The 14,818-nt window shown below is 44.6% G+C and overlaps 3 protein-coding genes across 3 annotated transcripts in view; 2 read left to right on the top strand and 1 right to left on the bottom strand.

Annotated features, from left to right (window-relative positions):
• Positions 1–5,102, top strand: part of LOC144121153 (uncharacterized) — a 24,315-nt gene extending 19,213 nt beyond the window's left edge. Inside the window, exon 4 of the mRNA XM_077654147.1 lies at positions 4,517–5,102. Coding sequence (XP_077510273.1) covers positions 4,517–4,870 — 354 coding nt within the window. The 3' untranslated portion in view covers positions 4,871–5,102. The remainder of the gene's footprint in view (positions 1–4,516) is intronic.
• On the bottom strand, positions 15–14,818 carry LOC144121154 (uncharacterized). Its single transcript, XM_077654149.1, has 6 exons — positions 14,710–14,818; positions 11,375–11,492; positions 9,244–9,360; positions 8,478–8,587; positions 5,922–5,967; positions 15–278 (listed from the first exon to the last, which is right to left on the bottom strand). Exons 3-6 carry the CDS (start codon positions 9,346–9,348, stop codon positions 15–17), a joined length of 525 nt encoding a protein of 174 aa, XP_077510275.1. The 5' UTR covers positions 9,349–9,360; positions 11,375–11,492; positions 14,710–14,818.
• The window catches only part of LOC144121152 (uncharacterized), a 37,305-nt gene continuing 35,985 nt past the window's right edge, over positions 13,499–14,818 (top strand). The window contains exon 1 of the mRNA XM_077654146.1: positions 13,499–13,558. The gene's annotated coding sequence lies outside the window, so the exon portion shown is untranslated. The remainder of the gene's footprint in view (positions 13,559–14,818) is intronic.

The following is a 14,818-nucleotide window of genomic DNA, read 5'->3' as shown; positions in this document are numbered from 1 at the left end:
CCTTCTCATTCTTCTTACTTCTTCCCTGTTTTGCCAGCGCCTGATGCTGATGCCCTGGGCTCGCTCTTTTCGCCTGCTCTCTTTGCGGCAGGTGGCACAGACGCCTCGACTGAATCTGAGCAGCCTGGTTCTTCCAGAAGCTGTTCAAGTCGCTTTTCTTTTTGCGTTGAGGACTTGCTGAAGTACGTCTTCTTGTGCAGTGCTCTACGTTGTGAGGCAAGTTCGTTCTGATCTGAGCTGGAGCTCTCTTCGATCTCGTCGTGTCTCATGTCGGCAGCCTTTGGGGGAAGAACAAAGTTGCAAAACATAAAGCACAAAGTAACAGAAAATTCAAACAAACTTGACGGGACCTTTAATATGAAAGAAAAAATACCGCTCACCAAAAGTGCCTTATTCATGTTGTTAAGCAGCGTACAGGCACTGCTGGTAAAATGGCACTGAGGCCATTGTAAATGATGAGTTTGCAATGCAACGTTCAGTTATGCAGTCTGAAAAATACTTTCAGACCACAAAGCACTTGCACAAAACCAAAGAGTTCTTGTGGCTTAGAATTAGAGACCTGCCAATAACGAGGCGCGGAAGTGTAGTGGCTCTAAGATGCTGGCATGCCATGCTTCTGATACTTTTGTCCAACAAAGAGTATTTATTTTTGTATCAGTGCTTAACAATATTGTACATTCTGATACTTTTGTCCAACAAAGAGTATTTATTTTTGTATCGGTGCTTAACAATATTGTACATTCTGTGTCTAAGCCATTTTCACTATTTTTCACGTCCACACAGTTCTTGAATTTCATAGAGCAGCTTGGTCATGGCTAACGTGGTTTTGGTAAACATGAAGTGAGATAAAACTTTACTGTCTTGCTTTTTCGATTCTTATTCAGCAAAATTAACAACCCAGTCACGTATTTAGTGCCGTAGATTGAGTTACATGTCATGCTGTCGATGGTGGATTTTCGGCACAGCAATTGTGCCATACATGTGTAACGTAAAAAAAAAAAAACTCGCAGGACAGTTACGAGGGTGTAATGAGAATGTTTCAGCATTAGCCGAGGTGTGAGAGCAAAGAATTTTTGCAGTGTTACGGCCTAAACTGCAAGGCACCCATCTGATGCTCAAGTTCGTGTCTTGCAACACGCATCACCCTGTGCCATACACACAGTCCCGGCGGCTTTCTTAAGCATACATGGCGCTGCACTGTCCTGGCGTGCAGCCAATTTCGCCGAGCGAGCCACGGGTACCGGCGATCCCATCAAAACGAAAACAGGGCGTGCAGTTGCTGGCGCGCACCATCATGGCGCAATGCCAATTGGTTTTTGCTGTGGACAGCGCTAACAGCGCTACAAATGACGAACGAGCTAATAAGAGTTACGACATTAATTTATTAGAAGAGGCGCTTTACTGCTGATGAAGATACCACAAGCACATGGAGGGGCTAGGTATAGGGGAGATTTGGCAGGAACCACCAACAGGTGAGGATAGCTCAAGCAGGATGACCAAAAAACGCAACTGGCGACTACTGAGCCGGAGTTCCCGGCTTCGAACCCGACCGCGGCGGCTGCGTTTTTATGGAGGAAAAACGCTAAGGCGCCCGTGTGCTGTGCGATGTCAGTGCACGTTAAAGATCCCCAGGTGGTCGAAATTATACCGGAGCCCTCCACTACGGCACCTATTTCTTCCTTTCTTCTTTCACTCCCTCCCTTATCCCTTCCCATACGGCACGGTTCAGGTGTCCAACAATATATGAGACAGATACTGTGCCATTTCCTTTCCCCCCCAAAAAAAACAATTATTATTATTCACCTTCATTGCGGACAGCGCCGCGGATACCGACTACGATGACGCGGAATGAACGGGCTAAAAAGAGCCAACATTCTAAAATAAATGTATCTTTAAGCATTTAAGTGAATGAATCAACATTCGTAGGTTTAAAAAATCGCCTCGTAATGCATTCTACATGTACTTGCGCGTGTATACATGTTTACGCTGTCGAAGTCCATAAACTAAATAGTGGTGTAAACCTCACCCCATTCGCAAAAAGCAGAAAAAAAAACTACATATCCGCTGTTCACACGCCTTAGCACTGCTTCAGCATTCATTAAAAAAAAACTTTGCGACATGAAATTCATGAAGCACTCCCATGTTGATTGTCATGCTAAATATTTTGCAGTGTTTCTGCAGAGTTCTTGCTATAGTAGGATACAACTTAAAAAAAACAGCAGTTGTTAACACTGGGCCACGGTCCGCGGCGTACTCTATTACTCCGCTAGCCAATCACAAAAGTGAACGAAATCAGCTTTTTAATATTTGACTTTATTAAACAAGCCAGGTATCAAAATTCTAGAGCTTATAACTTATTTCTCATGGTTAGCTTCTTGTTTAGGTGACAAGAGAAGTTTTAACAATGGCCTACATTTTTGTCGTGGAGGAATTCTGTGTGCCGGTCGGTCCTGAATGTGGGCGGAGCTTCACTGCAGACTTAAGTTGTATCCGACTATAGCTGTATTTACTGCGTTGCAGTCAGTGTGATTGATGTGTGTTGTGTAGGCGATTAAAGCTTCTAACGAGCGATCTGTCACTCGCCTTCTTCTGTGGTGCTGGCCTAACGTCCACCATCCATGTGCACTTTAAGAAAGAAGTGGTGTCGCATTAATGTTGTCTTCGTCCCATTAGTGCAGTGCGAACAGGTTAACAGATGCGCTACGTGCCTGCAGACCATGAAGCTGTCGCCTGCTTCACAGTCACCGATGGTTCACACATACAGCAGCTTGTCACATGCATGTGACAGGCTTAGTCAAAAGTTTTCAGTCCATATGGATTACTTTTCAGCCATGTAGTAGAAAGCTTATGGCACCCTTGAAGGTCTAGATCTCTGTAGGGTGGGGAGAGCCTTTGTACTAAGAGCCTTTTAAGATCTCCTGGTCTTAATGGCTGCCGTAAAGGCTCTACTATAAGTCAGAAAAGCAGACCATATGGCCCAAATACTTTGAATCAGGACTGTGCATTGCATTAATAGTGCTGCACCAGCATGACCGTTGAATTTTAGGTGCCCAAACACCCTTGGCTATAATGAACACTGCAGTGGAGGGCTCCATATTAATTTCTACCACCTGGGTCTCCTTAACATACACCCAAGCTTCAGCACCCCAGGTGAAAATTTATTACAGGGAATCTGCTGGTTCCTGCAGTATTGGTTTATTAGTACATTCCTAGCAGCTCTTGGAACCAGTAGCTGCTGGAATCAGTAGCTGATGGAACTGGTAGTTTTCATTATAGCACCGAAGCTCTATTTAATTCTGTTTGGATAAGCCATTTTTACGGTGTTGTTTTTCCTTCCACTAATGCGTGGGATTTGAGTGGATCCTTGTGGAAAGTGAAAAGGTTAAAGCAAATGTCAAACTAACTTCCTAAACATTGACCACACGCAAAAAATTGCAAAAAACACTCGATACTTAAGGTTAAATAGTAAAGTCATCCTTCAGGGCCATGCACATCTGCCTGTAGTAGGAACGCAGTACAGCTTTAAACCCAACTTGACATCAGATTGCAGTGTAGGTTTGCACAACAAAAATGCAGAACTATGAATTTTGTATGTTAAGGTGTACTGTGCCAAAGTTCCTCGATACCTCATTCAGTGACCAAGTGAATATTATATCTTTGTCTGCCATCCGGAAAAGCTTTATTCAGCAATCTGTGCTACAGTGATGCCAAGTGTTTGCGTGTACTGTGTCACTCTGTGTTATAGCCCCACTGTCTTTTGCTAATAATTATTGCTACCAATTACTACATATCTGTTTCGGTCAACCTTGGTTTTCATAAGCGTACTTGTATTCATTTTTTAGCAGTGGTTGTTTTTGCCTCGTGCCAACTGCTGACTTGTAAGGATGGTGAGGCCCATCAAGCAGTGTATCATTCACTGCTTTTTTCTCACCATCCCCAGTTTGCATGTAGAAACTGAAATAAAAGACTGATTGATTGATTGATTTATTGATTGATTGATTGATTGGTTGAAACAAAGCATACATTGCACATTACAATGCACACTACAATGCATGTGGAACTCATGCACTCACATTCCAATACCATATGGGCGCATGCTTATATATCCCCCCCCCCATTATGAGTGTTGCAAAAGTGTCAAAAGTGTCAGTGGGGAATGGTTAATAAGCAAAGCTCTACTATTAAAATTTAGCACTGTTTATTCAAATTTTGCACTCAAAGTCGAAGAGATTTAGCTGCAAGGTTCTCTTAGCTGAAGAATATTATTACCATGCAAACAAAGAAAGCTCTCCAAATGGCACAGCAGAATTTTTTTGCTGAAACCAGTACAACCAGCAGAAAACCATCAGGTTACCTACTGGCACCAGCAGAAACCAGTAGATTCCCATTTACAAATTTTCACCTAGGACATATTTGGTTTTTAATTTTCACCTCAATCGAACCTGACAACTTTAGCTGAGCACCCGATGTGCCATAGCCACTAACACACTGCGTTGCCTGTGCCACATTTTTACAGCGACAGCTGTTGGTGCCTCAGCTCGGAAGATTGCATCGGTGGTGTCTGCAGAAGAAAAGGCTGAGGGGAGGAGAAAGGAAAGGCGCGCTTTTGGGAGAGGCGGCGAGTGGCGAGGAGAGCCGCAGCGCAGCGAGGCTCTTCATCTTTCTCTTCGCCACTGATCTGTGTACAGCGCCTAACCCAGCGCCCTGCGGAAGTCAGAGATTACGAATCGTACTGCTGAACAAGCATTACAGCATGCCCAAGTCCAGGAAAGAAAGTGGTGAGTGCATCAGGACACCACACTTAGCGCAGCACAGAGCGCAATGCCAACTGATGGCTTCGGCGGCAAGACACCGCAGAGCGTGCCCCTGAAGCTATAGGGAAGGCAGATTCAACGTCAAGAGCCCATGGTGCGTGCCGCACAAGCCTAGGCAAGGAGGCGACAGAGCCACGTGGAAGCCGGAAGGTTCATGAAAGCGAAGCAAGTGAGGGACAATTCGTGTTTACAGTCGTTGTGTGTGAGGTCGCCAGCAGTTCCGCAAATTACCCCCGGCATTACCATCAGCTTGCTACTCTACGCTGCAGAGGCATTTCCGACAATGAATTTCACTTATGCATTCTAGTTATGCATTCCATTTGTAACCATAGCATGCATATGTTGTCTACTATTGCGTTGACACTATATACTTACGTGCAGTTGTAACTACCCAATCCACAACCTATTCCCTATTAGCCATGAGACACTTCGTGCACCTCCAGCTATGACGCACATGTGACACAAACCAGGGACACGACTGGCATGCGTGCCTGCACATGATTACAAGTTCAGTCGCGTGCTCAAATTTTAGACTTTACTTGGTTTCACTGCAACAGCTACACTACAGCCCCAGTGTGGTGTCCGAAGCACTCACTAACTTCAACAGCGCTATGCGCCAATTATGAAACAGTGTTAAACTTTCAAGAGGGCAGTCAAAGTGCACACGCAGGGTTTCAGAGCTGTGTGTGCTTTTTATTTAAGTGGTTTCTGAAAGTGGAAAATCAACAGTTCATGAATAAGAAGACCGTTCCTTAAGACCACAGCTATCTTCTCTGCAAAGAAACGTGTCCAAATTATGAGACACACTAGGATGTTGAGACCTAGAAAACTTCACCGCCTGCTACTGTAGGCAGGTCCACTCGAATGTCTGGCAAACAACAAATATTTAGTACAATTCTGAAGTTCTCTCACATCAAAAGCTGCAAGGTAGATACACAAACATATTATGCTATAAAAATCAAAACCCAGGTACGCTTCTCTCAAAAACAAAATAGATCGCAAGCTTAACTGAGCTTCCGAATCCCTTTGTATTTTCCTCACACAAAATTTTACGCTATTGATGTCGACAAAGTAACCGCTTCAAAAGAGATAAGATAAGCTCATTACCTTTTCTTGCAAAGCTTTGTACTTAGCTTGAAGTTCTGTAAGTTCGCTGCAAACAGAAACAATCGTTACTTTATTCACTCAAGAACCTGCGCCTTGCGAGAAGCATAATTCGCAAAGACCCTGCAGGTAACTTGCATTCTGCATGACACAGGCAACAATATTTAGACAAGCATGCTTATTCACAACGCAATGCTTCTCTCTAGCAGGAGGAAGTCACAATTTAAGTTTGCCTGACTCGCACGAAGCCTTTCTATTTCTTTATAACAATGGAACTCACGATCGTGGGATTCCTATGTGTTTCATTGAAGACAAGAAACGCCCTGCGAGGAGCAGTCACTGCAGCCTAATTTGCAGCTTCTGCCGTTTGAATACTGTCTTTAAAGCAGTGATATATGCAGCGACTGAAGGCCAGTCCATTTTTTTTTGCAATATTGGTATGTACAGCCCCAGAACCTGCTATTACGGGCCCGTGAGCAGCTGAAAATGACCCGCAGAGGGCCGCTGTGCTGTCGAAGTTAGCACACAGCGAAGTGAAATATCCAATATGCATATAGGGCCCAGCAGGGGCCACATTTATAAGCTGTCTATTTTCTATTGTCCATTTCGTGTCCATTTGGTCCTCTGTCATTGTCACTAGATATACCCGTGTTGTTTGAGCACCTGTGAAAAGTGACCTACGCATTGGCCGGTTGGCGACCAGACTTCACAATTGGCTGCAATATGCAGCCAATGGTGAGGTGTGGTTGGTGACCTGACCTCACCATTGGCTGCGTATTGTAGGCAACGGCAGCCGGCAGCCAATGGTGAGGTTCATCGCAGCACTTTGTCAACCGCAGACAACCGGGCCTGACCACTAGCTGCCGTTGCCTGCAATACGCAGCCAATGATGAGGTCCGGTCGCTAACCACCCAATGGCCAGCTCGCTTCTCACAGACGCTTGAAAGTCACAGCTATATCTGAGTGACCAATGACAGAGGACCAAATGGTCGCGATACGGACAATTGAAAACGGACGGTTTATAGAATGTAGCCTCAGGTGTCTGTTTCATATCATGTGCTGTACAGCATTCAGGCAGGAAAAGCATTGTCTTCAATGAAGGATTGCTGTACCGGAGATGTGCATTACCCATGAAAGTGTGCAGAACCCTCGTAACGAATATTTTCACTACTGAGACTGATAAAATATTCACGCACCCCAAATTTGAAGTAAAAGTCTTCATGATCTGATGTCACAGGCGTGAACAAATACCCTCGTTATGGTCTCCGAGGCAGTTCACAGGACGCGCGATACAAGGCTCCATTCCTCTACAAAGAAGTTTGAAGCACTCGCTGCTGTTTGCGGGTGGGGGTCAAAGCAGCAAGTGAATCAACCGACCCTCATCCCACAGTAGAGAAATGTGGGGAGCCCGCAGGCTAACCATTATAGGCGTCAGCAGCTTGCTACGAGGCAACGCATGCTCTGTGCAGCAAACAGCATGAAACACCATTCCGACCCTTCCTGTGCACCTGTGCTGTTTTGCGCCACTACGCTGTTGCAAGTTCGGCGGTGGTGCAAGACTGCTATGACGTGTTCTACAGCGTTCACCACAAGAAATTAGGACACTGTACATGTCTGCTCATATTACAAAAAGCACTAAGCTTATGCTGAGGTGCCCCTGGGACACAACAAAATCTGCAAGAAAGCCAGGCTTATTCTTTTTACGCCTCGGCTTCCATACAGTGTTATCAGCTCCATGCACACCAACCTCTCGTGAAGTGCCATCTTAGGCATAATGCACTCGAAGCAAGAAAATGTTGGCTAGGACCATGTGCACAAAGCAATAAAGACAGCGTAAAAATACAGCGCATGCGGAAGCACAAACAAATGCGTAGAACCAGTAAGAACCGTAATCTGATAGTAAAGGCCACAAATATATCTCTCACGACGTTAAACATGACCTTATTTGTTTTCTGGGGTCCCCATGCCTCCACCTACCCCCCTTCCCCCCACAAGAAATTATCAGTAAAAAAACTGTCCCTTGCCCTCACTTCTTTGATGAATCAAATTTAAAAAATGCACGGTGCAAATAGGACTGCCTCTCTGAGTGTTGCCTTTAAATCCACCCTAGCAGAAAAAAAAAACCCTTGACTCCATAAGCATGAGTTTTGCCCCATCTGCCCCACTGCTTTTCCATTTAATTCATCTTGTGACATCGTGCGACCGTCAACACCTTCCATGCGTGACTGTATACATGGAAGCAGACATCACGGAAGGTGGACGTGCAATGAGAATTCTGAAAAGTATATTAGCCCAATGATACAGTCGCTTCTAAGTTTTCAACACAAATGTGCACTCTAACTGCAGCTTAATTCATTTTAGTTAATTAAGAAACTGAAGGAAGCGAATATCTTCCCACTTGCAGTAAGTCTGGTTGTGTAACGTACTGTACGAGCAAAAGCACCTTTTCTGTAATACCGTTTACCTCAGGAAAATCGTAGAAGCCCAATTTCAGACACCTGGTGCACATATGAAATGCTCTTCAGAGCTCTTCTCAATGTGGACCAATTCTGAACTCACCAGCGAATGTCTTCGACGATGTTGTCCTTGACCACAGCAAAATTTTTTATATGGGGATCGTCTTCGCTAGTCTCCAATGTCATGTACAGCTGGTGCGCTGCTGACAGCTTCTGTAAGGGTAAACATGGCAGCATGGTGTATTTGGCGCAGTTATAAAATTACGGCCCTGTACATAAATGAACTTTTTGTTACAGCGTTCGCACTCATTTTGGTCGGCACAAAATTCGGCCGCTGTACTGTTACGCGCCAACGTTAGGGTAAAGGGAGTTTATCAAGGCAATATCTCCTGCACAGTAGAAACTAATGCATTTATGACACTTGCTTGAGTTTATAATAAACACCACACCGGTAGACTTTGTCTGTAGAAAAATACAGATATCCACTACTGGTTTGGATAAGATACTGAGGAAACTAAGCGGCAATGATAGGGTTCCGTCAAGTCTAGTGAATCAACACACCCATGCTAAGCAAACATTTTTAAAATAAAAATAAAAGAAAACGTCAAAGTTGGCAAAATCTTAAATCCACCACAAATGCCCGATTGTGAAATGTAAGTGTAAGATGCAAAGCGACCGAAGCAAATAAAAAGGCTGAATTTATTTTCTTGCAGAGCTCTTAGCAAAACAGATGAAGCCAGGGCGGGAAGTGCTGGCAAATATCAACGCACAAAGAGCAACAAAAAATTGGAGAACTAAAAGAGCACACGAAATATCTATACACACATGTGCCAGATACGAGAAGTCGTTTGTTTCACTCTGTATCATACCTCGAAGATGCCGCCTTCAGCGCACATCTTTTCCACGCTGGAAAACACTTGGTGGCTTAGCTGAACACAGTCGTCAGCGCCCTCCTCACTCTCAAAGGCCAGCATGATCGGACTCGTCTGCAACGGACCATAAATGGTAGCAAAAACCTCATGAACAAGAAATCTACAAACTTTTGATGTTGTGTTGCCTAAAAGAGCTTACATCAGAGCTGTGCACGTGGTCAGTCCGGCACAAAAGCCTGTACCCGGCCCGTACCAGTCTTGGGGCCGGGCTAAGGCCCCCTGCATGCCAACAAACTCTGGCTTGGGCCAGACCTGGACCGAGTAACGTTCATCTTGGAGGGGCTGTGCTCTGCCCAGAGGCTGAACTGACGCTGATACGTCAAAGTGCAGAGAATGCGCAAAGCATCTCATGTGCAAAACATAGAGGCCTAATGCAATTGGGGTCAGGAAAGATCAGGTCTGGGGATAAGTACATACACTAACAAAACACATGCAAAAGCTGGTCGTTGCTGGCGTCATATTTTCAGGTTCTCCCAATGTAGGTTTAGAGTCCACCTCTTTTTTGGCATCTTGCCGTACTGGGTGAGAAGGGAACTGTTTGTGTAGCGGGAGTGGGATTGCTTTTGTGACGCAGACTAACAGGCCGACACGCGACGTTCCACAACGCTTTCAATGGATACCGCTAATGTCCCTCCAGAAATGGATGCAAAAATTTGATCCATTTCGGTGGCAATTGAGTTCATTGCCGCGCACAGTGTCGCTTTGATGGCGTCTCGAGTTGCAGGTGTCAGTTGTACCTTTGTTTTATAAAAGAAACTCTCCTACACATTTGTTGTTTGTTTGTTTGCTTTTTTTTAGGCTGGCCTGCGTATTTAGTATAATACTAGCTTTTGCCATGTGCCATGGCCTACGTGTGTCTGTCATTCCAGTCGTACAAAGGGAGGTCCAAAATATTTCGTGAACTCAACAGCGCTTTTGCAGATAAACATGCTGACTAGAAATATAAATAAAAGTGAAGCTTCAGCAATGACAACTGTGGTGCTCTCGAGCAAGCAAAGGGAACAATCCTGCTGCACCATTTTCATTCTGGCCTGAGTCCCTCCAAGGGACCTTTCAAGCTTCAACAGCATTTTACGAATGAAGATCCATCTAGTTTCATTGTTTTGGAATGGTTTCAGCAATTCCAGAAGGGACACCTAGACAGGAGAAATGAGAAACACAGTGGACACCCTCAACCATCAACCAGTGACAAAAATGATTTATTATATATATATATATATATATATATATATATATATATATATATATATATATATATATATATATATATATATGCCATAAAATATGCCATATATAATGCCACAAAAGAGTTGCACAAACCCGTTTCAGGGAGGCAACCTCAGCAGACATTTAACACAGTGCGTACCGCCACCACTATACTCTATGTGTGCGTGCGTGCATGTGTGTGTGTCTGTGTGTGCATCATTCCGAATGATATCACAAAAAAGGGCACTGACTCAGAGCGTTATGAAATCACAACACAGGCATGCTGTCTAGTCATGTAGAAAGCATTTTATAAACACAATAAAAATACCAGTCATGTCTCCGCTGTTCTCAAAAAGTTGATCGGAAAAATGGGGCAATTAAGACAGGCAGATTAGCTTACCTGCACTTTTTATATATATAACAACTGCAATCATACGTGTCTGTGGGCTCACATGTTCCGATCAAAGATGAAAATTAAAACAGCACATCACTCGTAAACACTATCAGGACCAATGTTTGGTTTGGTTTATGGGGGTTTAACGTCCCAAAGCGACCCAGGCTATGAGGGCCAATTTGCTCACGCTCTAGCAAGAACGGCCGTCAGCCGATGTTTCAAGCGGCGATTTTCTCAGAGAAAATGACAGTACCGCGTAATGTGCCTCCAAGCGTCATTCATCACTGATGCACGTTCATCATGTATTAAGTGCAGTAAGGGTAAGCAAAGCATTTTGTACACACGGAAATGGCCACTACAGATAGTATTGCATGCGGCCCGAACCACATGTATGCAACGACACCTGATGCAAAGCAGTGCTAAGGTAACGTGACAAAGCGCAAACTTAATGGCAAGTTAGCAACCAACCTTTACTTTTGGGCGGCTGGGTGATATACACAACGTACAGCATGTAAAGGGCGAACACCTTCTCTTGATGCGAGCACGTAGGATGCCAGAGTCTGATCGGCACTATTTCGTCCACGAACTGTAAAACAAGGGCAGTCAGAGAGTGCATGTGTCAGATATTGTATCCACAAACGCGTGTGCTCTAACCAAGCAGCAGCATGGTCAAGCAGTCATGAATATGCAACATGCAGAAGCATGAACTACGAGGAGTTGCAAGCTGCATCATGCACACAGATCGATATATTGCAATATGGATTGATGGCACGGTCAATAAAAGCTTTCACCATATGTCACGAATACGTCCTGAAAAGTGCCTTTTTTTGCTTCTTTTGTCCATTAATTTCTCTTTTGGACTTTTATATCTATGGCTCTTTGTTAACATGATGTCAGTGCACGTTAAAGATCCCCAGGTGGTCGAAATTATTCCGGAGCCCTCCACTACAGCACCTCTTTCTTCTTTCACTCCCTCCTTTATCCCTTCCATTATGGCGCGGTTCAGGTGTCCAGCGATATATGAGACAGATACTGCGCCATTTCCATTCCCCAAAAACCAATTATTATTATTATTATTATTATTATTATTATTATTATTATTATTATTATTACAGCTGTGCGTTTATTGACTATCTCGAAGTTTGCAACTTGCTTGGTTAAATGATTCCTTCTCTCCCATGGTGCCAAAAAGCGCGAGCGGCCCTCCACTACGGCACCTCTTTCTCCCTTCCTTCTTTCACTCCCTCCTTTATCCCTTCTCTTACGGCGCGGTTCGGGTGTCCAACGATATATGAGACAGATACTGCGCCATTTCCTTTCCCCCCAAAACCAATTATTATTATTATTATTATTATTATTATTATTATTATTATTATTATTATTATTATGCGAGGACTATGTTTCCCTACCACGTTCGTGCCTTTAGTTTGCGCTGTTTTTAAGCGCAGCTCCGTGTTTGCAGTGCCGTGTTGCTGCGCTTACAACTGCAGCCCAAGGGAAAGTGGCGGCAAGCAGCTATTCAGGACTCCATCCGGCATTCAAGATGCCACGCAGAGGAAGGTTTCGCTGCCAAGAATCAGTCGGGCCGATTTTGTCCCAGCACAATGGCCACGGTTCTGTAAGCTAATTAGCGAGCTATTCCTCGCTCATCGTTTATATGCCGCCACTTACTGTGTATGATATTGATCATCATCAGCCTGATTACGCGTGAACGGCAAATGCCTCCCACGCTGTTGTTGTTAGCCTTTCAAAAAATCTCTAATTCGTTTTTTCACGTTCTTTTTCAACACCTCCGTTCATTCCTTTTACTCTTCGCCCACACCCTTTCATTCTTGCTTTACCGTCGTTTCGTCTTCACCTCCATTTCATTTAACCATTCTTTCACCTTTCTCGAGCTTCGCTGCTCATCACTTGTAACTGCTGAACTTTGCCCGCGTTCGCTGGCCGCGTACTTGCTCTGCAGTACACTTTTCCTGCCACAGATGGTTTTTTACTCTATGTGCATTTCGCTGTCAATGCATCCTCAGGGTGCCCCGCTCAGGCGAAATGTTCGCGGTCGGCTGGTTGTGGAGTGGTACCCGCGCTTTCTAAAGTTTTTGCATATTTTTATGTTTCTGATGGACGCGCTTACCCGCTGTTATTATCCCAACGAGCTGAAAGCGGCACGCTTTCCTACCGACAACGCTCAAACTCGCTGAATGCAGCGACGCAGCCAAGCAGACGGCCAGCTTTTCCCCTCCATTATTCAACGGCAGCGCCGCGCGCGGCCAACCACTTTTTTTTTTTTTTTGCTTTAGCGCCTCCCATCGAAACCCGCTTCGCACTTGCCACTACAACAGCTTCTAGAACACTGGAACCATGGAGGAAAGAAGGTTTCCTTCCTCCGTGACTGGAACACTTCGCGAGGCGACAGTGGCGGCAGCAGCGGCAATTCCGGGTTTTCAAATTTTGCCAACAAGCACGAAACAAGTATCTTTTGTGACTTACGAAAAAAAAATAAAGAGTAATATTTTTATGTTGTGAATATGTGCGTAGCTGAGCTTAGCTAATTTTCGTCTGTACACCGTCTGGCATGCCCACTGCTGCCATTGCGCGGTTGGTTCGTTACATGTTTACTGCCTGCGTTTGTGGTGCCAGCGCGTTGAACGAGAGGTAAGTCCTACGTATCGATTTATTATTCATGTAATTTAGCTGTAAACGATGTGCACAGTTTCGCTCCGTTAGAAGTTTGTAAACTTTGTAACCTTTTTCATTTCGATCTCACTGTGTAGACGACAAAAGTGCAGAATGTATATGTGATAGTAGTCTATAGTTAGCGACAGCTGAAAAGCATTTCTTTTTGCTCAAGTGCATGCGTTGGAGCGCCAGCGTTCTTTGCCCGTGCCAGACAGGTCAGTTTGTTGAGCATCCATCTCGATGTTGTGTTATAGTTTCGATTTGCATATACTACTGAGCCGTATTTATTATTGATCGAGCTTTTTTTTTTCCCTAGCAATATGTCAAGATTGCTTTTTATGTTGTAATCCCTATTGGATGCTTCATATGTAACTTACATGCCGATGCAACGCTGCACACGCACCGTAAAATGCTTCTCACCGTTAAACCGCTCGCTTATTCGCGCAAGAATTTTACGCAGAGATGGCATACGACAGTATTGCTTTCTTAATACCAATTTTGGATGATGTGCTTTCCTGATGTGATCAGAATTTTAATCGTTTAGCATTGGCGATTAGCTTTCGCACAGCTGGTGCGCGTTTAGCATTGCCACACGGTACCTTAGGCATGCCGATGTCGAATAAAAGAGTGCAGGCGGTGAGAGCATGGAAAACGTTAAATTTTTATTCGCTGTTTATTCTGGTTGCCGAGTGTGTGACGTATTTTATCATGCGACTTCCGAGGAGCGTTCGGCCCCGCTAGGCCTACTCGCCATGCAGTCGCCATTTTTATCGCTGTGGCACGGGGAGGCTACTCGCCGCCATCTTGAATCATATAGGAGCCCATCTGAAAAACTGCAGCTGTGCAAATCGCCATGTATATGTTTAATTACGTAGGCCCGTAATCTAATCACGCAATTATGATTCGCCCGTGGCCAGCAATGTATGTTCTGCTGCTAGAACTTGAAGAGGGGGCGCATATACATTATTGTGCGTTTTTATCGTGGAGAATCAAAAAAGACTCAAAAGTTTCCCCGCCTCAACCGCTGGCTCATTTGCGATGAAACTGCACACAGAGCTTGCGTATTACTCAGAGCTTGCGTATTATGGTAACTTTTGTATCGTAACAAGTTTGACAACGGTACTTACCTAGTTGAGCCGTGCACGATGCGAACGCGTCTACGCAGAGATGGGCGAACCAAAACCCGAAGACGACGTTTTTTCGCTGAATGACGGCAGTGGCACCATCTGTATTCGG

The sequence above is a fragment of the Amblyomma americanum genome, chromosome 2 (genome assembly GCF_052857255.1).
Source record: "Amblyomma americanum isolate KBUSLIRL-KWMA chromosome 2, ASM5285725v1, whole genome shotgun sequence".
NCBI classification, from domain to species: Eukaryota; Metazoa; Arthropoda; class Arachnida; order Ixodida; family Ixodidae; genus Amblyomma; species Amblyomma americanum.
The sequence above is the reverse complement of the archived record's forward strand: the minus strand, read 5'-3'. Positions and strand labels throughout refer to the sequence as shown.

Coding starts and splice junctions, on each gene's coding strand:
- LOC144121154 (XM_077654149.1), bottom strand. CDS start 9,348: ATGCTGGCCTTTGAGAGTGAGGAGGGCGCTGACGACTGTGTTCAGCTA. Junction 8,588..9,243: donor CTGAAGGCGGCATCTTCGAG/GTATGATACAGA, acceptor TTACCCTTACAG/AAGCTGTCAGCAGCGCACCA. Junction 5,968..8,477: donor ATCGTCGAAGACATTCGCTG/GTGAGTTCAGAA, acceptor TTCTGTTTGCAG/CGAACTTACAGAACTTCAAG.